This window comes from Clarias gariepinus, chromosome 4, assembly GCF_024256425.1.
Source record: "Clarias gariepinus isolate MV-2021 ecotype Netherlands chromosome 4, CGAR_prim_01v2, whole genome shotgun sequence".
Taxonomy (NCBI): Eukaryota; Metazoa; Chordata; class Actinopteri; order Siluriformes; family Clariidae; genus Clarias; species Clarias gariepinus.
The window spans coordinates 18502717-18530556 of record NC_071103.1 but is presented as its reverse complement, the minus strand read 5'-3'; the positions used below and the strand labels follow the sequence as shown (position 1 = coordinate 18530556).

The following is a 27840-nucleotide window of genomic DNA, read 5'->3' as shown; positions in this document are numbered from 1 at the left end:
CGCTTTTCTCCTCCCTCTGTCTCCCCCCAGCTCACTTTGGGGTTGTGCACACACAAGGCACAGGTTCGCCTTCTTTCGCCTTTCTTCTACAGAAAAGCAGAGAACGGAAGACGAGTATAACATCATTACTTTAATGCAGATTGTTTAGGGATGCGGTAGGTAACAGCGTCTTTTTCCTTTTTCCTGATCCCCTCTTCAGTCTAACTAACCTAGAGGTTACAGGTTCAATGCAGAAAGTTTATAGCATATTTAAAATATTAATTTTAACTGTTATATTTCTAAATTATTTGAAAGTTTTTTTTTGTTTCTTTCTTTCTTTCTTTCTTTTAAGTAATTTACATTATTCTTCTTAATTAATTATTATTTGTTTTCTGTTGTGTTGTCAGGTTAAAGTGTTGAAAATATTCTTATAGTGTGTTTAAGAGTATGATTGTACGTACTGTAAAGATGCTACCCCTTTTTTTAAAAAAAATAAGCATTCATTAACCTTTTATATCTTTTTCCTCCTTCCTCTGGCCCTTCTTGATACAGTAGATTGCTTAAAAAACATCCTGTTTGTGTTATTTATAGGCTATTTATCTTATGTAGGTCATAATGTGGGGGCTATTTCAGAGTCTGTCTGTTTAATTCATTCATTCTTTTTAGAGAAAGGTCATCTGTTTCTGACATTTTAGAGTGAAACTCTCCTGAAAGCTGTGCAAAAAATCTGCAGCCGAATGAATGTGTCCCCATTTTCCTCTAATGCAGGTTTGCTCTGTGCTCCTGTGATTAATCTCATGAAGACTTCTTATTTCTCCCAATTCTTGCTTTAATATAGTTACTTTTTATATGATGCATGTATTTAGTTACAATGAATCTTTTCACAAGGAAAAACAAATCCAGTTCAGTCATTCTTAATGTGTTAAACTAAACTGATGTATATTATTACTTGGCTAGTTCAGTATGTAACTGTAAACATAACTATTACAGTTGTCTCAGATCAATTCATATTTTAAACTATTCCCATGCATCATGAGCTCCACAGCAGTATTAAGGCACACTCACAGATTTTCTTCATAGTGAAAACAAAGGATACATATATGATTGATTACATGCAAGGCTGCCATAATAATTAATTACACAAGCAGCCTCTCCTTCCATAAATAAAAAAAGTTTTTAATTTTTTTTCTGCCCCAATCGTTGTTTCAATTGATATTTTAATATAAAAAAATTAACATGTAATTTATCTCATATACACTACAGTATATGGCCAAAAGTTTGTGGGCACTTTGCCATCATACAGTACCATTACGTAGTTCTTCTCCAAACTGTTGCTACAAAATTGGAAGTATATAAGTGTAACGAATGTCTTCGTATGCTGTAGCATTATAATTTATCTTCAAAAGAACTTAGGGGTCCCACCATGTTCCAGCAGGACAATGCTGCTGTACATGATGTGAGGTACAAGAAAACATGTTTTTTTTAACGTTGGTGTGGAAGAATTCGAATGGCTGCACAGAGCCCTGACCACAACCTCACAGTCCCACCAGACCTCCTGGCGTCATTGTCCTACCTCACCAATGCAAATACCCACAGCCATGCTAAAAAATCTTGTAGAAAGTCTGATTGTATATTATTAAAAAAGAATATTGAAACTGGAATGTTCAATAAGCACATATGGATGTTATGGACAAATGTCCACAAAATATAGTGTACTTTCATTCACAAGGCTCTGCTCAATTAGTTCTTTAAGCCTCCAAACTAATGTCTAATGTCCTACTTTATAATATTCAGATTATTCCTATAACCTTCTTCATACAAGGAGAATATTTTAGAGCCCATTTATCATGCACTGTAGATAATAAATGCAGTTCTGGTCGTACGCTGAGGAATGTCCCATATAAATCAAGGTCTACCCAAAAAAAGTTATATATATATATATATATATATATATATATATATATATATATATATATTACTGAGGACCTGAGGTTAGAATGGGTGGACAGTGTTTGTTGAGGAATTGCCATGGTTAGAATGGGTTGAGATTGAGAATTCTAGCAGTGCAGTAGACAAAGCTTCATTCCACAGTGTTAATGGCATGTGGAGAACCCATGCTCTGTATTTTGTACAGTAACACTCCATAGAAAGAATATAAAGTATATAAAGCGGGTGAAATGCATCTTGTGGCCTGTTGTTATCTGATGCAACTGCAACGCAACACTTCTCACTCCTATTTAATGCCTTGCTCGCCTTGCTCCTCCTCATCATCCTGATATGACCCTTTAGGAAGCCTGGCCTCTATCATTGACTTGCAGTTTTCCAAAGTCATTCAGTATTCAGTCTAAATGCTCCTGAGGTTTTGGGACTGTGCTTTCCACTGCTCACCCTCTAAACAAGCAGTCTGGCTCCCTTTCCATCGGATTGTGGAAATGTGGTGCATGGCTATGGGCCATGCAGTGAGTGTGTTGAGGAGGAATGACTTCAAGGACCAGAAATGCAGATCAAAGCTCACTGTCCAATGCTCTCATTAACAATTTAAAACCAGACAATCTCGTAAAGCCTACACAGACGGAGAAAGAAAGACAGAGGAAGCACCACATTTTCTGGGCAGAGAAATTAAGATAAATGGGGAGATAGCTGGCAGCTTGATTGTAAGTTTAGGTGAGTCGCTCCCAGCATTTGGTTTTTCTTTAGTTTCTCTGAGGTTTTCTGGTAACTGCCACTGAAAATTATATCTTCCTCTTTAATTTTTCCCCCAAGCCCAAGCTGGGCATTATGTCCAAGATTCACTCTGGTGAGGACGACTGTAACACACCCCATGATTTTCTGCTTAGAACAGCACTTTCTCTTTTTTTACTTTGTTAATGCCAGTTTTCAGTGCTCTAAGACACACACACTCTCTGTCTACCCCAACTCCTGGTTTGTCCACATTTTTTCCAAAGAGCAGTATAATATTTAGATGCTGTTATTAAGATCCTTAATAACATTATTATTAAGGATCCTTAAAATCCTGCTATTCTGTGCCTGGTGTTTTCGTGCACACAGAATCAGTGACACTGAGCTTTGTTTCTCCTTTATACAGACATACACCATTTATCTATGTTTTTTTTTTTTACTGTGGCACCGCCCTGTCCTGTGTATTCAAAGCAGAAAAGCTAGTGCAATTATAAGGATCTGTAGATTAATATACTTTCTTTAAGAGCAGAAATCATATTTTTCTCAAAGTGAATTTGGATGATTAGGTGATTCTTAAAACCAGAATCAACATTTTAGGACTTTAGAGACAGAGACAGTAAGAAGTAGAATAGGGTGTCTATCACAACCTACCTGTATCCCTGTGGATCCCTGTCTTTTTTTTTTTGCTTAATTATAATTCAGGTTGCTAAACTGAATTTAAATGCAGTCATGAGCAATATTAGACTGCAGTACCTAAGTCTAGTGGATCATCTTTTCTCTGAAGTCTTTAATTTTACATATGGTTAGTTGTACAAGCCTGCAAGACTGCAAAGGAGACAGAAAAAGACAGAAGAGTAGAGATTAAACTTCTGTAATTACACTACATGCTACTATAATTATTATAAACTGTTATAATTATGTTGTACAGTATATTCATCCTCAACTTAAGTAAAGGCTAAATGGACTGTCCTGTTTGTGTATGTTTTTGTATATATAGAAATGTAGACAAATGTAATAATCTGAAAATGTTGTCCTGTATGTACAGTTCTGTAAATGTTGCATTGTAGGTTATGCTACAGTAGCTACTCATTGACTATCTTGTTATTTATCTACAGAACATAATAACAAAACCACAGAGTTTTTCACCTGCCAATTTTTATTTTTATCTTTATTTTTATGCAGGCTTATCCTGCAAATAGTTCATATCACACAAAATGTCCCACAAAGTGGGTAGGATTCAGAAGACTGAATATAAGGCTCAAGGGGAAGTTGAAATTTTCTCTTTCTCCAGCAAACACACAGTTAACACAGAAAAGCATGACCTCACACCATCCACATTTGATAAAATTTTTTTTACAACCGCTGATAGCAGAAGTGCCACATTCAACAAGATTGCATGTCCACAAGTGCAGTATCTTTTCATGTCTTTTCCACCAGGATTATTGTATTTTCTTTTACAGCATGACCATGAAGTTCAGTTACTTTGTACAAATGCTAGTGTACTCGATCTAGCAGGTGGTCCTTCCTTTATTTATTTTGTCCAGTCTTCTGTAGCAACTTCTCATGGCAGTTTAAAATTTTCATCTAACTCTGTTAGAGGTGTATATTATAGATGCAGGATAAACTGATTAGTAGTGGAGACTGAGCAAAGAAAATAGAGATTTAATACCTCTGAGCCACAAAACAGGTTGAGTAAAGATAACTAGTTTGATCATCAGAATTCTGATCACACCCCAGAGCGCCAAAAGCCCACTGAGTCCTGCTTCATGCCAACTGGAAAGCACCCAGGGTTGCCAGGTCCATCATTTCGTAATCACCAACCACTAAATTAACAGTTATATGTGAATGTGAAAATTACCCCAAACCAAAGCTTTCAAATTAAAGCTTTAAACATTAAATTATGCCACATAAATGACAACTTTGCAAAATCCTTTCTTTACTCCTGTAAAGGAAGACAAGACCTTAAAAAAGAGGGTAATCTAATGAATATCCTAAGCCAAGTGTTTTTTAACATACATATATACAGTTTAATATTTCTTTTAATACACTAATTCTCTTATTAAGCAAGCTTTATTTGTCCTGATATGTGTAACGTGCACTAAAGGATATGAAGATTGTGAATCACTTTCATCTGGCAACCGTAAAGGCACAAAGAACACATACACGTAATTTAGCTCTCTGTTCTCTCTCTCTCTCTCTCTTATTCACTCTGGACACATGCATGTGAAAGCATGCTTTAGTCACTTAAATAAAAACTCTATAACATTTTCATGTATGTACCCCTTTTGTCACGGTTTAAAAATTTGGATCAAATTTTAAAACTATAATTTCTTTTAAAGTGACCTAAATTTTTGGTTTCTGTTTTTATCCACATTAAGAAGGCATTTATATTACTGTGAAAGTGATTGACTTCATCTTTGCTCTTCCTATTTCCTTCTCAGATCAATGATGCTCTTGTCTCTGCTACTGTGTGCCATCTGTCCCTTTGTCCTGCTGTCCTCTGCTGTCCCTGCACCAGGAACAGGTGTGACAACTCCACATACTGACTATGCTATGATTAATGAGGCTCAACGCATAATGCATGGGGCTGCAGGTCACTTTTTTTTTTTTTTTTTTTTTACTGCTTTGCCTTTTCAGAGGCTTTAATATATGTTTAAGGCTCCTCACAGAAGGAGCTAAAATTAGAATTTCAAGGTCAGATTTGTTTCCAGCTTTAATGTATAAGCCCAATAAGTGATTTTTCTGTATTCTGGTTTTCCTTCTAGATATTGAAAGTTTTATTAACCTGTGTACTTCAAATGTCTGTTTTGAGAAATTTATGCCAGAGTGGAGTTTAGAAATTTTTTGCTACCATGGTAAAATGTTGCATCATATCTTACTCAGATGAAACCAGCATCTTGAAAGTTACGATCCCTGACAGCCCTTCTGTGTCAGCCGTTTTGGGAGGATCCTTAACTCTTCAGTGCCTTGTGTCACTGCCACCTGTGTCCTTTACGGGCCGCCTTGCTGGGCACCCACGGATAAAGTGGAGCATGCTGTCCTCTGGACGAGAGAATGAGATTCTGGTGGCACGAGGGGAGAGAGTAAAAATCAGTGAGCCTTATAAAGGTCGGGCCTCTTTGCCGAACTATGCCTCATCTTCAAATGATCTTACTCTCCAGCTGGACAGCCTAAGGCACAACGATACAGGATTCTACCGCTGTGAGGTCCAGCAGGGATTGGAGGACGCTCATGATCTTGCTCAGATCAAAGTAAAAGGTAATCAGATGGTCACTTAGAAAATTGCTTGTTATTTGTGATCTATCATTATTTTTACCTGTGTACCTAATAAAAAAAGTTTTTGCACATAGTTTTGTTAGCCCACAATTAGACAGCTTTGCTACTTTTGTGTTTCCACAAACCTACTCACCTACACTGTATATGTGAGCCCTAAAGCTAGTATTGTAATTGATTTTATTACTGAATACTCTAAACTAGGTGTTTCTCTGTTTTTAACATTTGAAATCTGAATTTCCTTAGGCGTTGTGTTTCACTATCGGCATGCCTCTAGCCGCTACGCATTCTCTTTTGGTGAAGCCAAGGATGCATGTGAAGATATTGGAGCCCAGATTGCCACTCCAGACCAGCTTCTGGCAGCATACCACAGTGGCTATGAGCAGTGTGATGCTGGCTGGTTAGCAGATGGATCTGTCAGGTCAGTGAATTACCATATAACTAACTTTGTCTAGACATGGTTGCTTTTTTTTTTTTTTTTTTTAAACATAATTCATTAGGACTGTATTTTTTATGGACAATAATAATATCCCAAAGCACTTTTATACCAGTCTATTTACATAAAATGTCATTTAAATGAAAATCCAGATATCCTATCCATATGCCGCGTGAGGGCTGTTTCGGCGATATGGATGGCCTGCCAGGTGTCCGCAGCTATGGCATGATGGAGCATGACGAGCTTTATGATGTTTATTGCTACATTGAGAACATCCAGGGTAAATAATGATACTTCATTATTTCTATTTAGATTTTTGCCAACTTTCTATTCTGAGGCCATTTATTTTATCGCAGGCAAAGTGTTCTACGGATCTACCTCACAGCGCTTGACATTAGCCGAGGCTAAAGTATATTGTGAGCAACAGGGTGCACAATTAGCCAGCACAAGTCAGCTTTATGCTGCATGGAATGATGGTCTTGATCACTGTAGCCCAGGTTGGCTAGCTGATGGTAGTGTACGCTATCCTATTGTGCACCCACGAGAGAGGTGTGGAGGCCCTGAACCTGGCGTTAAAACAGTCTACCGCTACAACAATCAGACAGGCTTTCCAGCTCCTCACACTCGCTATGATGCCTACTGCTTCAGAGGTAACAAGAATGCCATTACTTGAATATTTTAAGGATTTTTATTTAAAATAAACAATTTAATGTTTCTTGTTTTTGTGCAGTAACATAATATCTGATTATTTTTTTTTACAGCAAACCCTAATTATCAAACTGTCAACCCCTTCGATGACTTGCTCCCAGAAACAGACGATGTTGCCCAGGACATTGTGACATTAGCTGACACAGAAGAGGAGTTCAGTCAAGGTCATGTGACACAGAAGACTGAAAATGAGGCTCAAGGGGCTGTTGAGATTTTCTCTTTCTCCAGCAAACACACAGCTAAGACAGAGGAGCATGACCCTACACCATCCACATTTGATCAAATTTATACAACCGCTGCTAGCAGAAATATCCTCACCACTCCAACAATTTATGGACAGAAACCTGAGCCGACTCAGAGCTCCTGGCAAGAAATGCCTTCGGAGCATGTCGACTCTGAAGCAGTGCCAAAGATACACCTGGAGCCCAGCTGGACTCTGCCAAAGTCAGCAGAAGACCAAGATGAAGAGAATCATAAAGCCACTTCAGGAGAGAAGCCTGACAATCACACAGACTATCAGTCAATGCCAGATACCAAACTGGAGCCAGTGGAAGTGGAATACAAAGCATTTTCAGAAAGTAAATCAAACACCACAGCTAACAACTCTGAGCCACTGTATGAGTTTAGTGAGTTTGAAGGATCTAAATCCCTGCCTGAGACCAACCTTGATGATCAAGATGAAAGCCATGTGGATGAGCATACAACTGTTGTGAAAGCACAAGCAGGTAATATCACTGTGGCACAGGAATTAAAACTAGACCTCCAAACTCAGACCAGTTACTCAGAAACAACCGAGGGCTCTGGAAGTGAACTAACTACAGAATTCACAGAGAAGATTACCCCCAATGTCACTTTAAGTCAAGGTTCTTATAAATATTCTTCATCTAACACCACTACCACTAAGGGTTCCTTGCTGGAAGCTCTAAGTCGGCCTACACTGAGTAAGTAAAAACAAAAATACTGTGAAAAGAATTTTATCTCTTTTGCATTTACTGTAAGTAAAATATCAGTAAATTTGCAAATGTGAGTGAAAATAACATTTTTACTCTTTTTTCTATTAACAGTGTCACACTAATACCTGTATATGTCTCAATAATTAAAACTGGCTTATTTAATTATCTTCACAGGCTTTGAGCAAAGTCACGAGCAGTCTCTTTTAACACCCACTTCCAGTACTACAGAAATGGAGCAAGAAACAGCACATCCTTCAGTTGAATCTCTTCAGTTTACTTCAGTAGAGTCTCTTGGTTCAGCCGATAATGACAGTGATCATGAGTCAGGTGTGACTGCAACACCTGTACATTTATCTGAAAACCAAACAGAGCCCATTGAAGGTTCTGGCGATGATGACAATATGTTAATGTTAACTCATCTATCCACATCTGCACCTCATGTGTTGGGCACACCAATTACCCAAAAGCCAAGAACTGTGGAGGCTAGTCTACCTCAGGAGGTGAAATCTGTCGTTCCAGAGAGCAGTACTTTGTCTGTCCTCAGCATCATAAAGGAGGAGGTGAAGCAGTTTGAGCAGGACAGTATGGAAAATGTGCCTGTTCTTCGACCGACACCGACAACTCCACTGACTGAATCCATGACAGGCTCAGTTAAAGACAACATTAGCCATGACGATAACTTATCAGGAACAGAAATCTCTTCTGAAGCAAGGTCTTTAGTAACAGACGTCCCACTTGCCACTCCCAATGCCACTCCCATCATACCCTTTAACTCCACAGACCTGCTTCTCCTGAACACCACAGAGGTTAATGATACTGAAAATAGTTCCAGTCCCACTCATTTTGCTGTGGAGGTTACACTGATCCCAGATATCACCCTAACACCAATCTGGGACACCATGACCACTCCTACTCCACCACAGGAGTTCAGGGCAGATGTTGAGATCAGTGGTGAAACACCAGGAACCACAGATGACCCAGACTCCTCAATCGAGTCAGACCCTACTTTAGTTCCCATCACTGAAAACCCTGAGGAAACACAGAGTCTGACCTCTTCTACGTCAACCAATGAGAACAAACGTGAAGACCAGGACACCATTCCCACAACAGGACCTCCAAACAGCAAGCAAGAGGATAAACTGACCACCCTGACAAACCATATAACCCTGCCTCCTAGACCAGCAGAGAGAATGCTAGACAGAACAGGAATATCAGGTATAAGGAGTAAAATCACAGTTTTTTCTACAATTTAATTAGCTGGTTATGGATTTCAAGGTGCTTTCACAACATACTACTGGGTAACAATGAAATTGTGGTCGTCTAAATCCATGAGCTTGCAAGAAAAAAGACTGGATGCTTCATTTAGATGCTTAATAAATCCATTAGCATTACAGTTACAGCAACCTTTGTATTTCATTCTGTAAAGAAAGGCAAAGAAATCCTAGTGACATGGCATACATATTTCCTTTTTGTCATAAGGCCTAACTTTTTTCATTGGCCAACAGTTTCACCAGCAATAAAATGGTTCCACCTAGTGGACAAACTGACACTTGGCTCTACTGTCAGCTATCAGGAACTGCATACAATATGCAAAATTTAAACCAACTAACAATATTTTGGCTTTCTTACAGAGCATAAATCGATTAGATTAAATTAGATTAGGTTCATTGAGTTCAATTATAGTGTCATTATAGTGTCATTGTACACCAGTGAGATGTGGTTAGCGTTGAACCAGAAGTGCATAAGTGACCTATTTACAATAACTAGTTAAGTTAAAAGTTAGAACTGTGTATTTTTAGATGGCTGTTTGGAGAATCCATGTGCTAATGGAGGCACCTGTATAGATGTCGGTAGTAGCATCAAATGCCTATGTCTGCCAACATATGGGGGAGAATTCTGCCAAATTGGTGAGTTGCATATGATCAAATTTATACATAATGGCAGTTTTGTCATTCCACCTTCTACAGTATATCCAACTACATTTTTTACATTTTTTCATTGTCTTTTTATTGTCACCAACCTATAGATGTATCGAATGGTAAGACTTATACTGCAAATGTCTGAAATATTTTCAAACATGCTTTTTATTGTCTTACTTAGATTTGGAGCAGTGTGAACCAGGCTGGGAAAAATTCCAAGGCAACTGTTATAAACACTTTTCAAAACGTCAGAGCTGGGAGGTGGCAGAGCAGCACTGTAGGATGTCTGGCGGTCACCTGGTCTCTGTCATGTCACCTGAAGAGCAATATTTTATTAACCGTAGGTCTTAACTAACTTATAGATATGCTTACTGTACCTAACGTGAAATAATTTGGTTGTTCCTTTTTTTTTATGTAATTACTTTGCAGTATGAAATTAAATAATAAACACAGATATATCACCTTTTAAACATTTTACATTAAGCTCAATAAAGAAAAATTGTAATGTTTATAAAATAGGAGTCCTAGGAATTGCTCCAGACTGCAGTCACAAAAATTGTTAGCAGTATCCAGTAATTCCTATAATGTTTTAAAGTTATCATACTAAAATATGATTTATAACCAAGGGGAAAAAAACGTGTTAATAATAACTTGCCATATTTCATATAGATTGACTGGTCTGGATTCAAACAACATGATTCCACTGCCATTACTGCAAACCATCGATCATGCTTGATGATACCCACAAGGTCCCTTGAAGCCAGAGTTAGAAGCAGTAATGCCTTAAAGGGTGGAAAGCATGATGATATTAAGGCATTTGATGTGTGACTCACGTCCAGGTTTTCTTCCACAGATAAGTACAGGGAGTACCAGTGGACTGGTCTTAATGACAGGACCATTGAGGGTGATTTCCGCTGGTCTGATGGAAACCCGCTGGTAAGCTTTGTGTAGCCCTTTGTTTTAAGGAATTGAGATGGTAACCCACTGGTGCAGCTTACAGCCCTCTCTGTTAATTGCAGTGTGAGGTGATGGGAAAGGCGCTTGTTATATGCTATTTCTATAGGCCTTCTTTCTCCCTGAAAGTGTTAGTGATTGCAAAACCAGATTAAAACCCCACATCCTGTTTTGTAGCAGCTTTCATTTAAACTTTTATTATTGTGAGAAAGTAAAAGTACCAGACTGGCTCTTCTTTCTGCTATAATCTTTCTTTCAATATTGTACTGTTTCCAAAACACTAAAACAGACATTCTGTTTTTACAATACACAGACATACTGTACAGTATACTGCAGTGCATAGAAAATAGTAACGGATGTACAAAAAATAAAAATAAATAAATAAAGTTTCAGTGTATGACAGTTTCAGTGTATGACATCATATAAAATGTGCATATGAACAATCTAAAAAAATACTTTTGTGGGTAGTTTTACCTCATTTGTAGAAGAGTTAACTGACTGGATATTGTCCTCTATCTCTGGTATGTAATCTGTTGTGGCAACAGTCTTTGACGGCTGTTCAGTTTTTAATGCAAGTAACAACCCTTTCACCTAAAGTGTTTAGTAAACTTGTATGGCATCCTAAGCAGTACATTTGGGTCTTCAAGCATGTACAATATCAGTGTGTCCTCACTGTTTGTCATGTATTCAACAATTAACATTGCCTATAGTCAAGGTCACATTAAAAGTTCAAATACAGGAAAAAGGAAACCTTGTAAAGGTTATGAATTTCATACAAACTCATTCAACATGGACATTGGCTCCAAACCTCCTTTATGTGTAATACTATTAATTATGGGTTTCTTTATTCTCTGTCTCAGCTGTATGAAAACTGGTATCGTGGTCAGCCTGATAGTTATTTCCTATCTGGAGAGGACTGTGTGGTGATGGTATGGCATGATGATGGCCGCTGGAGTGATGTGCCATGCAACTACCATCTGTCCTATACTTGCAAAAAAGGCACCAGTGAGTATGCCATCCAGTGAAGTTTCATGTAACACTTTGCATAGTGTGTTTCTTCAATAAATGGTTACTCAGTTTTAATCTGGCTGCAATAAGAGTGAATAGCAAATAATAATAGCTAAAACAACAGATTGTATGAGCGCATGATAGCATTATTTCATAGTGATCATAGTGGGTCATAGTGATCATAGTGGGTCTTAGTGATCATAGTGGGTCTTAGTATTAGGCAAATATAAATAGTATTAGGCAAACCTTAGATGAACAACAACATATAACTTTTTCTTACACATAAGGACATAAACAATTGTCATTGAAAAGCAATTGTTGCTGCACATAAATCTGGAAAGGGTTATAAAACCATTTGCTAACAATTTGGAGTTCATCATTCTACAGTGAGAAAGATTATTTACAAGTGGAAAGCATTCAAGACAGTTGATACTCTTCCCAACAGTGGACGTCCTAGCGCATTCACTCCAAGGTCAGCCTGTGCAATGTTTAGGAAAAAAAGAGCTATATCTCAGGCCTTACTGAGCATGTTACATGTTCAAATACAAGTACAAGCTATTGAATCATTGAATGTACTTAGTTTTGCCCACCTGTTTTTTAATTTGGCTTCAATTTTGTTACATAATTGCACAGTGAAAAAAGTGTATATGTTGTTGTTTGTGTGAGGTTGTATTTGCCAAAAACATTTTGATTATTTTTACACATGAACAATAATTAACAAAAAAAACAATACTTAACGAATTAACAGTTAAAGAGGGAGGGGGGGGGACTAACTTTTGAATACATATACATATATTGTTTTTGTTTTTTCAATCAGCCGTATGTGGCCTGCCACCTCTTGTCCTGAATGCTAAGCAGTTTGGTGAACGACAAGCTCGATATGCGATTAACGCTCAGGTGCGTTACCACTGTGAGGAGGGTTTCCTTCAGAGACACAACCCCATTATCAGATGCCAAAGCAATGGACGGTGGGAGGAGCCACAGATCACCTGTACACCACGTAAGAAACAGTTTCACCAATGATGGCTAATATTTTTGACTGCTCTAAATAAGATTATTAAAGAATATGGTTTATAATGACTTCAATAGGCTTATAATCACCATTTCTTTCATACCTCCTTTCTCCTCAATGTTTTATTAAAATGTACATGTATTGTGTGCTTACAGCTAATAATTTCTCATTGGTAATTAAAATATTTTTTTTTGTCTTTGTAATAGAAACGGTGGAATTAAGTAGTAAACAAGTTACATTGCCCTCTGCAAAGAAGCAAGAAGCCACAGAAAAAGTAAAACCACGCTGGTGGAGCTTTTAAACCAACCAGCCTCTGCATTTTCTTTTTATAAGTTTCATGACCTTTCCTTTAGGGGACCTGCATTGTTCATCATTTATATTGTCAATGTTTCAAGCAAAAATGCCTTTTCGCATCACACCTGCTTTGTTCTACTCCAGTCATCAGCTTCTTTCTTACCTTTTGTTCTGTAGAATATGACACTGAATTACATATTTTGTAATTCTATGACACAAAGAAAACATGATTTTCACCCAATCATTAAGTAAATACAAATCACAGTTTCCAAACAACAGAGGTACATATTAAAGCACTAGCAAAATTTAAAATGCTATTTAACCTCAGCTGGTCTGAATTAAACTGATGCCACTGTCTCTTAAACACTTTGTTTCATCCTGCTGAAAGTTCCCATTACTGCCACCAGTAGGCAGGGCGACATAGCGAGGGTGAATGGAGCACAGAGTGAAAACTTCCCATTGCTAAAAAAAAACTGGTGAGAAATTAAAAATGTAACAGCTTCTTTCTAGTGGCCTAGCCTTAATCACAAAAACATTTATTTATTATGGGTCTTTGGCTGTTAATTCGTCACATAAAAAAAAAAAAAAAAAAAAAAAAAAACATCAGATGGGATTAAATAAAGTGCACAGATTTCGCATTTAATCTAAGTAAATGTGGAGAAAAAAAGGTTAGCAGTGGCAGGCCATGGCTTACTTCATCTAAAGAATGAAGCAGTGGAAATGAGATTAAAAATGCTCTCTGGCAGCTGTCATTCTGACATTTGCACACAGTAAAACCTGTGCTCCTTAGCCATGCAGTATACATTTATAATCAACCATTCACTTGGTTAAATCTCTGATAAGAATGCATCAAATCAGGCCTATGGATTCCCAGAAAACATGTTAGTTTTAGTGTCTTGTACATCTCTTAATTGGGAGCCTCTATTTTACAGTACCAAAAAAATGGCTTGATATTTCAGTATACAAGTCAACAATAAGTCAATTTATTTAACAATTTATTGGCTATTGAAGAATCATACACCATTAATTGCAGTAAGATTGTTTTATTGTGCCTGGCTGTGAAACACAAGCTTTACATTTTCACATAATTTGGTGCTCAGTATTTTAGGTCTCTTATTTTCTCTTGAGAATAATCTATACTTTATAGAAGCTGTTTTTACCATCGTATGAAATAACGATGTTTTTACAGACCTAAATAACGTATTTCTTCATTCCACTTTTTGGTGTCATTTCATTCAGATGAAGTGTACACTTTTTTGAGGAATAATGATTAATTGTTGTTTAGAAACATTAATAAATTCTACTCAAAATTAGATTCATAACACAAAAATCTGCAAATTTGTCTTATTTAGTATAAGATTCACTATTCTTACTAAATATGGGAAAATAACATCTAGTAACATTAGTTTTTAGGATTTATTTAAAATATAAAATTAACACTAGTTTAATGTATGTTACTAAATTGGCTATCAAGCATAGATCTGTGAATGTGTTACTAATACACTAATTAGTGCCACAAGTTCCCTCATTTAGATTTGTGGAGCACTTTACTGATTTTATACACAAATCTTTTGTGGTAATTTATTTTGCGGCTTGTTTTTTTTTCCATTGGAAAATGTAGTTGGAATAGACCCTGAAGAACTTAAACGAAAACTACTAATGTAACAAGAATTGTCATAAACATTTTTTATTTATCTGCTTATTATGATGCGCTTATGTTTGTTTTTTTGTTTTTTTTTAAGTCAAGATATCTGATATTATGGTGCCATACTGCTAAATTTGTAGGATTCTTTAACTGTTATGGAGTTTTATAAAAAAAAAAAAAAGTATGATGAAAATAAATTTTACTAACAGTGTCAGCTATATAGTCTTTTGTGCTTATGTTGTTATTTTATTTCATTTAGTCCATCTTCATTCATATCAGTACATTCATAAAGATCTACATTTTAATAGGCATATAAAAGCAGGTAAAAATTTTAGAAATGCTTATATGGTTGTATATTTTTTAAACTATTTTATAAAAGGCATAAAGATTATGGATGATAAATAATTGTTAACAAACAACCTTTGATGTACGTCATGCTAATTATTTAAGCTCTAATTAGAGGAACATTTTTATTCACTGATTTACTCATTAAAGAAAAAAGACCAAAAATCTGTGAAATTAATTTGACTGTTCCCACAATTCCAATTAACAAATCAATTCTGTCAAAATATACTTGACAAAATATTACGTCAAAACGTTCTCTCATGTTGCTTTTGGGGAAAAGTAATAATTCTCAGAACTGTTGAAGTCTGCACCTGCAGACTTGTACAGATCTAGAACTTGAGTATCAGGATTCATATTTCACTATGTTCACATTTACCTGTAACAGTATGCCCCATAGAGACTAATACTCTTTTTAGGGAATCCAAAACTGTGAACCCCTGGCTGTGGGATTCCTCCACAGCGCTCCTTAGGGCTAATTATGGGAAAGCGCACACTACCATCCTGAAGCCAGCCTCCATCACAGCGCTCCAACCCCAGAAACTTCCAGGAGGAGTAGAGCTGTCCCACAAGGGCTAAGCTTGCTCCTTTCTCCTTACAGGCACGAGCTGCTTCAGAAAAATTAAACGTCCCTGGGAGATAGAACACTGGACCTGCATGAACAGGGAAGTAAGGAGACTAGGAGACTCAGTTCAGTTCCAGAGGTGCATAGTTCAAAATAAAATAATATATATTTAAGAGTATATGTATATATATTTTAGAGTATTTATATATATATATATATATATATATATATATATATATATATATATATATATATAAGAGTGTGTATATATATATATATATATATATATATATATATAGATAGATAGATAGATAGATATATAGATAGATATATAGATATATATATATATATATATATAAATTAAACAGATATATAATAATAATAATAATAATCTATAATAATCCCACCATGTTAACTGGAATGAGAACACATATTGTGCATTTTAGATTGTGTGTTTCTTGTAAGAAGAAAATCTGAATTAAAGAAAAGAAGGGAGTTCTCCGCCATGTCGAATGATTCAGAGGAAATTTTGTAGCTGCCTGTATTACACTGACATAGCAGGAGCTTAAATGTCACCACAGAAACAATTTCACTCTAACAGACTATGTCCTGTCTACTCAAACAACAGTGCATTGTCTTTCTCCTCTTCTTTTTTTTACTGAGCCCACCATACCTCCTGCATGTGTTCCTCAAGTTGATTTCTGTGGCTTTATAAAAGGTCAAAACACTATACAGACAGACAGACAGACAGACAGACAGACAGACAGACAGACAGATAGATAGATAGATAGATAGATAGATAGATAGATAGATAGATAGATAGATTTCCTTTTTTGTTATAAAGGTGGATTGAAATTTGAGATAAGGACATGGTTTGATTGAGACCTTGAAATTGGTTAGCACAACAAGATTAATTAGGCAAGCCGATTTAATAAAATATATAAAAAAATAAACAGCTGCAAAAAAACAACTTTATCACTGGACACCTACGACAAACAGTTTTGCACCTTCAACTCGTTATCATACATTGCCTTATATTAAAACATTTTACATTTACAATTACATTTGAATTGGTTAAATAATCTGCAGTGCATTGTAGTTGCTGACCTTCAGTGGTAGAGGTGAAGCAGAAGGCATCGTAACGCTCCTTGGTCTTATGCCGGGGCCCATAGCTGCGGATACCAGGAAGAAGATCTTTCCCACAAGCTGGCCTTGGATTCAATATGGGGTAATGGACAGTACCATCATTGAGCCATCCGGCATTACACGTCTCCAAACCTTCCATCCATTCTACACATCAGACCATCAGTGGAAGAAAGTGCTGCAGTTATCAGTCATTGAAACATTAAGCTGGAAAATATTACGACAGTGTATATAATACAGAATGCTTTCGGGTTAACATATACAGTTTGCTTTAAAAAAGTATTCATACCTTATAAATACGTTTCTACATTTTGTCACGTTACAACCACAAGCATAAATGTATTTTATTGGAATTTTATGTGATAGACCAACATAATGAGGCACATAATTGTGAAGGAAAAGAAAAATGTTAAACAGGTTTTCTTTTAAGATTGCCCTGTATTTGGCTCCATCCATCTTCCCATCAACTCTGTCCCTGCTGAAGATAAGGATCTCCACAACATCATGCTGCCACCACCATGTTTCACAGTGGGGATAGGTGACAGTAGTTTTCTACCACACATAGCATTTTGCATTTAGGCAGGAAGTTCAATTCTGGTCTCATCTGACCTGAGCACCTTCTTCCACATGCTTGCTGTGTCCCCCACATGGCTTGCCGCAAACTGTACTTCTTATGGTTTTCTTTCAACAGTGGCTTTCTTCTTGCCAGTGTTTCATAAAGGCCAGATTTGTGGAGTGTATGACTAATAGGTGTCCTAAGGACAGATTCGCCTACCTGAGCCGTGGATCTCTTATGGGTCTCTGGGCTCCTTTTCTGCTTAATGCTCTTTCTATTTTTGCATGATGGGTTAAACAGTTTTCCATGAGATGTTTAAAGCTTCTCCAAACAACATTATCCTGGATCTGTCTGGGGTGTTCTTATGGCTTCATGATGCTTTTTGTTTATTAATGTTCTTTAACAAACCTCTGAGGGCTTCACAGAACAGCTGTATTTATAATAAGGTAAAGTTACACACAGGTAAACTCTATTTACTATTTAGGTGACTTCTGGCAGTGGGTTCCACTGGATTTTAGTTTGGAGTATCAGAGTAAAGAGGGCTAAATCAAAATGCATTCCACACTTTATTTGTAAAAACATTTGAAAACAATTTATAATTTTCCTTCCACTTTTTTGCCACTTATGGTCCACTTTGAGTTGATCTATCACACAAAATCCCAATAAATACATGGTTTAGATGGTTTTTGTAATGTGACAAAATGCATTCTTTTGCAAGGTACTGCATATAAAAATTGTTACCCCTGTAAAGCTGTGTGTACGTTGCCAGTATTGCGTCCTGCTTTGCACAAGCGTCTTCAGCCTCAGAGTAAGTAAATTTGTAACGACCATTCCTGCTTTGATAAGGAAACACAACCCCTGAAAGATAAACAGTGTTTATTAATGTTATTAATGTATTATTATACTGAATAGTTAAAATTTGTGTTCCTGTACCTTCAATGTTTAGAGCAATGGTGACACTCTCATCGTAAATCCCATTGATCAGTTCGCACTGGTAGAGACCATAGTCTTGGAGTTCCAGCTTGGTGAGGCGAAGAGAGATGTCCAAAACATGGTTACGCCGAAGACTTGCTTTAGACTGCCATTTGCCATAGTGTTTAACCCCATGTCCATTACTAATGAGAACAATATTTTCCACTCCTGTTTTAAGAGGTTCAACTTTACTCCACTTAACTTTAAAGTAAGCAGGTACTGAGCGCAGAACACATGGCAGGGTTGCATTCTGTCCTCTGTGTGCTTTTATTTCAGCATATACTGGTGGTTCCATAAGATAATGCAGTTCTTTATCTTTATCTGAAAAAAAAAATTCTGAAAAGGTTTTCAAAAAAGGAAAAAGTGTTTAGTATAATGTGGTAAAATTAGCAAAAACTATATTTTAAAAAGTCCTGTATGATTGCAGTGAGCTTTGGTTTTACCTTTACTGTAGTAGTGAGGAATGCCATCAGTCCAAGAGATAAAACTGGTAGTCATCACTATAAATGTTGCACAGTTCATAATTAAGAGTAGTTTTTCCTACCTGAAAAACATTTATTTTAGTGATTGCAACTCCACAACATTCACAAGTGGTACCTAAGGTTTACATAGTATACTGTTTTGCAGGGTCCAACACAAGCACATTTATCTTACAGTACATGTGAATTAAACTGTGATGAAATAAAAATTATTTATATTAAAATACAAAAAAGAAAGTGAAGAAAATTGTTGATAAATAGAGAAAAATTTTTTCAAACCTGTTTTGCCTTTTCTCTTCTTTCTCTGTTCCTTTTTAATCTTAAATTAAAAGTATTCACAATTTGAAAATGCTTGTTAATATGAGTTGTCACTTCAGCTTATACAGTCATCAGTCATACAGTTTCTATCCAACATCAGTAGGATGCTCTCTCTCTCTTTCTCTCTCTCTCTCTTAGTAGGCTGGTCCATCTATTCCTCTGTTCCAGATGTTTCATTTAGACAGACACCCATTGTTCCTCTCATCACATTTCAGCACTTAATAAGGTTACTAAAAATACAGTCTAATAAGATCAAGCCAACTATTGTCATAAATGTAAAGAAACACAAAAAATGGTTTTATGCTCTATTCATTAATTTATTTTTACATTATCTATAAAAAAAGTAAATAGCAAACTCACAGTAAGACATAAAACAGCCATTGCCCTTAATAAATGAATCTCCATAGAGTACAGTTTGATGTGAGTAATACAGATTTTTGTGTGGTTGACTTGTATGCTATTGTATGCTATTGTATTGCTTTATCTATCTGAACAAGGACAGCTTTTTCTTCTTTCTTTGTAACTTAGATACCCTGCTGATTTCGGTATCATCACACTGTTAGAACCAGCCATTTGATTCAGATTTAGGAAAAAACATACAATAATCACTTTGTCACCAGATGTTGATCTTTTTACATCACAGAGACAACGGCAAATAAACAATGCAGGGGGAAAAACGTTGAGAAAAAAAAAAACTAATAATGAGATTCCAGTGCTTCCTCCTGGCCTTCTTCATTGTGATGATTCATCAATAGAATCCTTTCTATGCCGCCACAATTAGCATTCATAAAGGCATGTCTAGGTGACAGCAAGCTCTTTCTCTCCTTTTTATTCCTTTCTATCAGTTTCTCTCATTGCTCACTGTGCTTGTGTGAGGTGCTTCCTTTCAGTTGCCACTTGCTATTTAAAATAAAGCTCATGTGTTTGCTCATACAATAAAGAGGAAATGTAATGGAAAGTCTATTTTGTTTGTTTTAATGAGAAGGTCAAAGTAAATCTTGATCAGAGAGTAAAAATGAAACTAGGACTGTTTTATCAAAGACCAACATTTCTCGTGTTATCAAATATCATTTTTTGAAGTAGAGCATAGAATCTTTGTTGTATCCACAAGCTTTGTTCACATAAATTATCAGTACTTCAAACTAGCAACAGTAGCAGGACAGAACATGCTTTGAATTTGTTGGGAGATCACTTTCTAGGTAAAACCTGTTTCTTGGCTTGGTTAAAGTTAAATTCTGAAAATATATGTATGTATATATGTATGTATGGATGGATGGATGGATGGATGTAAGTATGGATGTATATATGGATGGATGGATGTATGGATGGATGTACACTCACCTAAAGGATTATTAGGAACACCATACTAATACGGTGTTTGACCCCCTTTCGCCTTCAGAGCTGCCTTAATTCTACGTGGCATTGATTCAACAAGGTGCTAAAAGCATTCTTTAGAAGTGTTGGCCCATATTGATAGGATAGCATCTTGCAGTTGATGGAGACTTGTGGGATGCACATCCAGGGCACAAAGCTCCCGTTCCACCACATCCCAAAGATGCTCTATTGGGTTGAGATCTGGTGACTGTGGGGGCCATTTTTCATTTACAGTGAACTCATTGTCATGTTCAAGAAACCAATTTGAAATGATTCGAGCTTTGTGACATGGTGCATTATCCTACTGGAAGTAGCCATCAGAGGATGGGTACATGGTGGTCATAAAGGAATGGACATGGTCAGAAACAATGCTCAGGTAGCCCGTGGCATTTAAACGATGCCCAATTGGCACTAAGGGGCCTAAAGTGTGCCAAGAAAACATCCCCCACACCATTACACCACCACCACCAGCCTGCACAGTGATAACAAGGCATGATGGATCCATGTTCTCATTCTGTTTACGCAATATTCTGACTCTAGCATTTGAATGTCTCAACAGAAATCGAGACTCCTCAGACCAGGCAACATTTTTCCAGTCTTCAACAGTCCAATTTTGGGGAGCTCGTGCAAATTGTAGCCTCTTTTTCCTATTTGTAGTGGAGATGAGTGGTACCCGGTGGGGTCTTCTGCTGTTGTAGCTCATCCGCCTCAAGGTTGTGTGTGTTGTGACTTCACAAATGCTTTGCTGCATACCTCGGTTGTAACGAGTGGTTATTTCAGTCAAAGTTGCTCTTCTATCAGCTTGAATCAGTCGGCCCATTCTCCTCTGACCTCTAGCATCAACAAGGCATTTTCGCCCACAGGACCGCCGCATACTGGATGTTTTTCCCTTTTCACACCATTCTTTGTAAACCTTAGAAATGGTTGTGCGTGAAAATCCCAGTAACTGAGCAGATTGTGAAATACTTAGACCGGCCCGTCTGGCACCAACAACCATGCCACGCTCAAAATTGTTTAAATCACCTTTCTTTCTCATTCTGACATTCAGTTTGGAGTTCAGGAGATTGTCTTGACCAGGACCACACCACTAAATGCATTGAAGCAACTGCCATGTGATTGGTTGATTAGATAATTACATTAATGAGAAATTTAACAGGTGTTCCTAATAATTCTTTAGGTAAGTGTATGTATGCATGTATGTACAGTATGTATGTATGTGTTTGATTGTTTGCTTACATTGAAGCTTGAAATATTTTGGGCACTGCTGAGTTTAATTAAAAAAATTATTAACAGCACTTGACTGATCATCAAAAACAAACGGAGGGTCTGGAGCCTATCCCAGGAGGCTTAGGGCACGAGGCAGGGTACACCCTGGACAGAGCCCCAATCGATTGCAGGACACATACACACTACTGGTCATTTGGGAACGCAAATTAGCCTAAACTGCAGGTCTTTGGACTGTGAGAGGAGACCGGAGTACCTGGAGGAAACCCACCAAGCACAGGGAGAACATGCAAACTCCATGCACACAGAGACAGGAATCGGGCCTGACCAGGAATCAAACCCAGACCCTGGAAGTGCAAGGGAGAGTACTTACAATGTAGTGAAATTCTTTCTTTGCATATGCCAGGTAGAAAGCCGGGGTCAGAGCATAGGATCTGCCATGATTCCTGAACCTGGCAATGCTGGGGCTGAAATGCCAACCTTCTGATCAATACCCCAAAGCCCTAACCCACTAAGGAACATTGAATTTCAAGTTTAAAGCATCATAGCCTCAAGGTAACTCTAACTGCAGAGTTCAGGTTAAGATGTTCAATTCTGCTTCTGGCAGAGGCGTCTGTAGAATCTTGACAGTTAGCCTGAAGGGTAACTGATATGCATAACTTTAATGTCATGCTGTCACTTATCACTCCTTTAAAATAAATTATCCACATAAATGTCTGTGCCATATTTGGATTGGTTTCTGTGTAATCTGTAACCTGCCAGCTTGTGATAGGTAGTTTACAGTACTATCTCCATTATAAAAATGATGAAGAAGAAAACAAAATCCACATAATACAAATGAACTTGTGACAAAATACCAACTATGGCAGAATGCAGACAGTGAAAAATGCTCAGTCAGTTCTGATAGACACAATGTACCTGGAATGCACAATGATTTAAAATTTTAAGAACTTAAGACCTTTACTGAAGTAGTGTTGTGATTGTTGTTTATAATTATTGTAGAATAGAATCTTAATGTTTATTTTTTTTCTTTACTAAGTGTACTGTGCATCCTTTTCTATGTACAGTTCTGTTGTTTTTTATAACTATAAATGAATGTGTTACAGTTAGTGTTGGGTGTTAGAGTACTTGGAGTAATTTAACACGTTAGGTCCGTCATTTAAATACTCGGTTAATTATTTTTATTTTTTTTAAATGTAATCCGTTATTCAGACAATTTAGATCATCCATGCGCCAGACAGCAGTCATTCCCAATACGTTAGTGTGAGTGTGTGTGTGTGTGTGTGTGTGTATGTGTGTATGTGTGTGTGTGAAAGTCGTCCTACAAGCCCCGCCCCCGATAACCCGCCTCCCTCTGTTATTTCTGCCGTTATACCCCTATTTCACCTATGCAGTTTGACTATGCGAGGACTAACATACAGAAATATGGAAACCTAATCACAGCGCCAAAACTGGAGGTGAATCATGATAAACCGTACTTACAGCACCGTGCAAAACCGCGTAGGTGAGATAGGGGTATTAGTAGTTAACAGATTATGGGACGAACTTCGCTGAGTGATAGAATAATTATAAAGGTCTTGACTAAAACAACATGCATGAGGAATCACAAAGGAGTTTTCAGTTTCTGCAATGGAAAAGTACTCGAACTAGTTACTTTTATCAGAAAGTAATGCTGTAATGTAACTGATTACTTTTTAAAGACAGTAGTTTTGTAATGTAATTTACTTTAAAAAGTAACGTCCCTAACACTGGTTACGGTATATAAAATGTGACTCGGTTTGACTCAGTGAGCAGGTCACATGCTGTATCAGTGATCTCAAACTGTCATTGCCTTTGCTGTGCTGCTTTTGACACAGATGCCATTGTGACAGGCTGTTACCCGGTTGTTCAAACTGTATCAATAGCAGAATGCACTCAGGTGTGGCCATGTTGATGGGAGGGAGAGTTCAGAACACGGTCACCTTTTAACTTGTTCCTTCAGAAGATTCACCATACAGGTTTTGACTAGCCAATGGTATCAGTTCTTCGAGAGAAGATGATAATATCACGTTCCATGGAACTGTTCGTGCATGATGCTTGAAAATTCTTAACTCAGAGATGCCTAACTTGCATTTCTGTTGAAACTCATCCCTGATTTATGCAGTAAAAAAGTAAAGTAAAAAAAAAAAAAAAAAGGAGAATGAAAACTGTTTGTGGTTATACAGTAAAAAAGGGGGGAAATTGTTTAAGAGATGTTCCACAAGTTTGGGATGATAAGGGTACTCTGTCATCCTTGTCCAGGTCCAAAGATAGGCACCTCTGTGAAGCACTCCTTTGGAGCTATAATAGACTACTCTCTTCTGTGTGTGTGTGCTTTCTACAGTATAAGTGTTTGAAGGATATCACTGAGGATTCGTGCCCATTCAGGCAAGAGAGAATAGATGTGCTTAGACACTGCTTTCTGGCAGAAGGTCTGGGATACAGTTTAAGTTCCAATTGATCCCAAAACCATTCAGTTGGCTTTCCATCAGAGAAAAATACAATCTTAATGATACATTATTAGAAAAGTTAATTTAAATAAATAGAAATAATAGGTATTTTAGTCAGCATGTTTTATAATTTTCGTATGTCCTTTGGAGCTAAAGTGTGAGTCTTGGTGCCTGCATGGTTTTGTTTTGGCCTCAAGTGCACCACATGATTTTTCTGCTAATTTTTATAATCTATAATTTCACATACATGTCAAAATTAAGGCTGCACCTAACAATTTTTTAAATCCTTTAATCAATCGATTATCTTTTTGTATAGTCAATTAGTCTAGCAATTATTCAAGGTTAATGTAGCAAAAACATTCTGATTGGATAATCAATCGTCTAATTAGCTCCTCAGTAAAAATTAACCATAACTTTGATGGTTAACCCTTAAAACTTTTATTCAAACATTTTCTTTAACATCCACCATGTCAGAATGTTACACTAACATGTCAGAGAAAAAAATAAAAATAAAATAAAACACTGGTTTAGAAAGGTATCACCCCAGCTTAAAAAATGATTTGTAAACTTCTCAAATGATTACCTTCTTAGTGGCACACATAGCTTTATCTAGACTTTGAAATATTTGCATTCTTCTTTTCAAAAGCGCTCAAGTTGAGGTAAATTTAATGGTGACAATTTATGGACTGCTGTTTTCAAGTTATTCCACAGATTTTCAATGGGGTTTAATTCTGGGCTCTGACTAGGCCATGAAGGACAACCTTTAACCTTTGTGGTCAGTTTTACTGTGTCCTTTGCTCATTGTCATGTAAACCATCCTCTCATTGCCAACTCTTTGACACAGGACAGCAGATTTTTTTATCAGTTTTATCAGATCAGTTGTTTTATTGAAAGGGCGACATGCATTGTTCATAATTGCCAGCAGTTTTGCCAGCATTCTCTCCCTAACCACCTCCTCCAAGGTAACAAGCTTTTTCCCTACAACAAACTCAGCCTTTTTAATAGGTTTAGTTGGTGTCTTTTGTTTTGATGCCAGCATTCTGTCCCTAACCACTTCCAAGGTAATAAGCTTGTGCCCGACAACAAACTCAGGTAAGTTGGAATCCTTTGTTTTGATGCTTGCACCCAACACACCATGGCAGAAAAAGATGGTACTTGCCACATCAGACTTACTGTATAAAACATCTCAAGCATCCTGTTGCATACATTGAAGTCTCTTCAGGAAGTAAAGCCAGATCAGGCCCTTTTGGTTAGCAGACCATTCAAGACTATTGTCTTGTTGAACACCAAGGTACTTACTATAACATATCGTACATTACACATCTATCTAACTAATACTGACTGGTGAGTGCAGTAGCTGCAGTAATTTTTGTATTTTACTTGGGTGTTGATAAAATTAATATGTTTACTCTTATTAAAATACATTTTTTAAATCATATATTTTTATTTGGACCATTAATGAATTCATTACAAATCTCCCTTTAATCAAATGGACTTAGTTTAGGACAAACAAGAACTGTGCCAAGGATAGTGAGCGTCTTATGCTACTCAGCACCTAGTTAGCACTATAACTACATGCATGCATTACAATATGGGTTGACATATATATATGACTGAATAATATAGACTGAACACTCGTACCTTATCAAAGTGTTGTAAAATGCTGCAGCATCTACATGAAGTAGATGTTTTAAATTAAAATGAATCATTTAACAGGTTAGTTATGTACTGTAAGAAGTTCATTTTATATGAAAACATGTGTCATAGTATGTCAAAAAATATGTCAGTTAAATAATAATAACTTTTTTGTAATACATGTGTACATTTAAAAACAGCAGCTGGATCCATTCACTTAAAATTGAGTAAATGTTAATTATTTTATTAATACTTTGACTATAATACATGATTTTTTTGTCCTGGTTCTTCTCTTAGTTAAATCGGTAACGTTTCGTGACTGAAATACTCAGGGCAGACATGTGTAAGCTTGTTCAGGGAAAACAACTTTATACTATACTTTGATCTGACGCTTCAAGAGAGATTGGCTGGCTATTAGTTTCAACCACTCCTTGAAGCATATGACAACGAGCACGAGCTACAAGTTAGATAACTATTACATCACAATGGAATTCAGGTTCTCATTATCATCCTAGGTTGGTAGATGCATATGATATGTGTAATATGAAGGACTAGCATCTGTAAGCTCCATGAATAAAAGAGCTGCTTAGAAAGAGAGCTTAGAAAACTTTAAGTAAAACTTGAAAACAAATACTTAGAATACACTCTATGCTCATTTTATTACCTTCATTTAACCTTACATTAATTCATATAGTTGATAGTTGGTAGTTGTTGCATAATAGGCAGGTCTTGTCTTGTGCTTATCTGATGATCTCGGTTGATATTTCTGGTAGCTTTTTTTTTTAATCAGAATGTCTCTGCCCTGACTTCCCCAACACAAACACTTGCATGTCCCTACAAATTAGCTGATCACCTGATTGCCTTATCTGAGTACCAGGAGCCACTAGAGTGATAAGGTGACAGACACGCACCTCTTAGATACATGTATATGCATAGTTGAAAAGCAGGTATTCAAGTATTGGATTTCAACAAGTATTGCTTTTTCAGCTATAGATCCACAAATAGCTGTGGATAGAGAAAGTGTATAATTTTTCATCTTGTAGATGGTCCAGCTTGTATTTTTGACAAATGTTATCCTTTGCTGAGCAATTTGGAAATTAGACTAGGTGAAGAGGTTTTCGAGATATGCATCTGTACATGTTTACACAGCTATGAGCATCACATGTTTGAGGGCAACACCTTAATGCGTTATCAAACCTATTGTCTCGGCCCTGCAAAAATCTCCATCCTCTACAGCATACCAATGCCTCATGGTTAAAACTACTAAAGATTTCTTTCTCAGACACTTTCAGGCTTTGCAATCTGCAAATCCTTGCAAAGGTTTTGTAATCTGCAAATCTGTCATCCATGTTATCATTTGGTACAGAAAGACACTGGCGGATAAGACATTTAATACTGAAAAGGAGGGAGAAATCTGTGTTTGCCATCTGTATCCAAAAGTCCAACAGTACAATATTGCTCATGTAATCTGGCTGGGGGACCAACCACAACCCTCTAATTATGACCAAGTGTAACCTCATGTACAGTATGTGGAAGTGGGCAGGTAAAACTTTATTCTAAGCATTAAGCTGTCTTGTTATACTGTATGAGCAGCAGTTCAGGAAGAGTAGGTTGGCTGGCTTCATATGTATGAGGACACTTGTTAGTTTAACTGTCCTAATATTGTATGGTATGGTAAATGGGAATTGGGCAAAACTAAACTATGGAGAACAATGGGGAGTGGGGTTTGGATTAGGAGATTTTGCAAATTCAGCACAAAATGTGAACAAATGCTTCCAATCAACATTTTTATTAATATCATTTAAAATACCACACTGTAGTGTCAGAATGCATCTGCATCAAGTGTTACTTTACTTTGTGATATTCTTGTTAGTAAATATTTGATTAACTAAAGAATTTTATTT

At 36.8% G+C, this 27840-nt stretch overlaps 3 protein-coding genes across 3 annotated transcripts in view; 1 reads left to right on the top strand and 2 right to left on the bottom strand.

Moving 5' to 3' along the window:
* LOC128520658 (cathepsin K-like) overlaps positions 1-27840 on the bottom strand; it is a 287992-nt gene that overhangs the window by 146684 nt on the left and 113468 nt on the right. The window lies entirely within an intron of this gene.
* Positions 31-15069, top strand: bcan (brevican). Its single transcript, XM_053494973.1, has 14 exons — positions 31-155; positions 5100-5182; positions 5542-5916; positions 6178-6352; positions 6520-6647; positions 6724-7017; positions 7129-8016; positions 8203-9243; positions 9828-9935; positions 10129-10287; positions 10801-10883; positions 11762-11906; positions 12727-12909; positions 13128-15069. The coding sequence occupies exons 1-14, from the start codon at positions 151-153 to the stop codon at positions 13220-13222; spliced, it is 3762 nt and encodes a 1253-aa protein (XP_053350948.1). The 5' UTR covers positions 31-150; the 3' UTR covers positions 13223-15069.
* Positions 15578-19282, bottom strand: hapln2 (hyaluronan and proteoglycan link protein 2). Its single transcript, XM_053494990.1, has 6 exons — positions 19197-19282; positions 18882-18982; positions 18400-18759; positions 18208-18324; positions 16875-17057; positions 15578-15855 (listed from the first exon to the last, which is right to left on the bottom strand). Exons 2-6 carry the CDS (start codon positions 18958-18960, stop codon positions 15578-15580), a joined length of 1017 nt encoding a protein of 338 aa, XP_053350965.1. The 5' UTR covers positions 18961-18982; positions 19197-19282.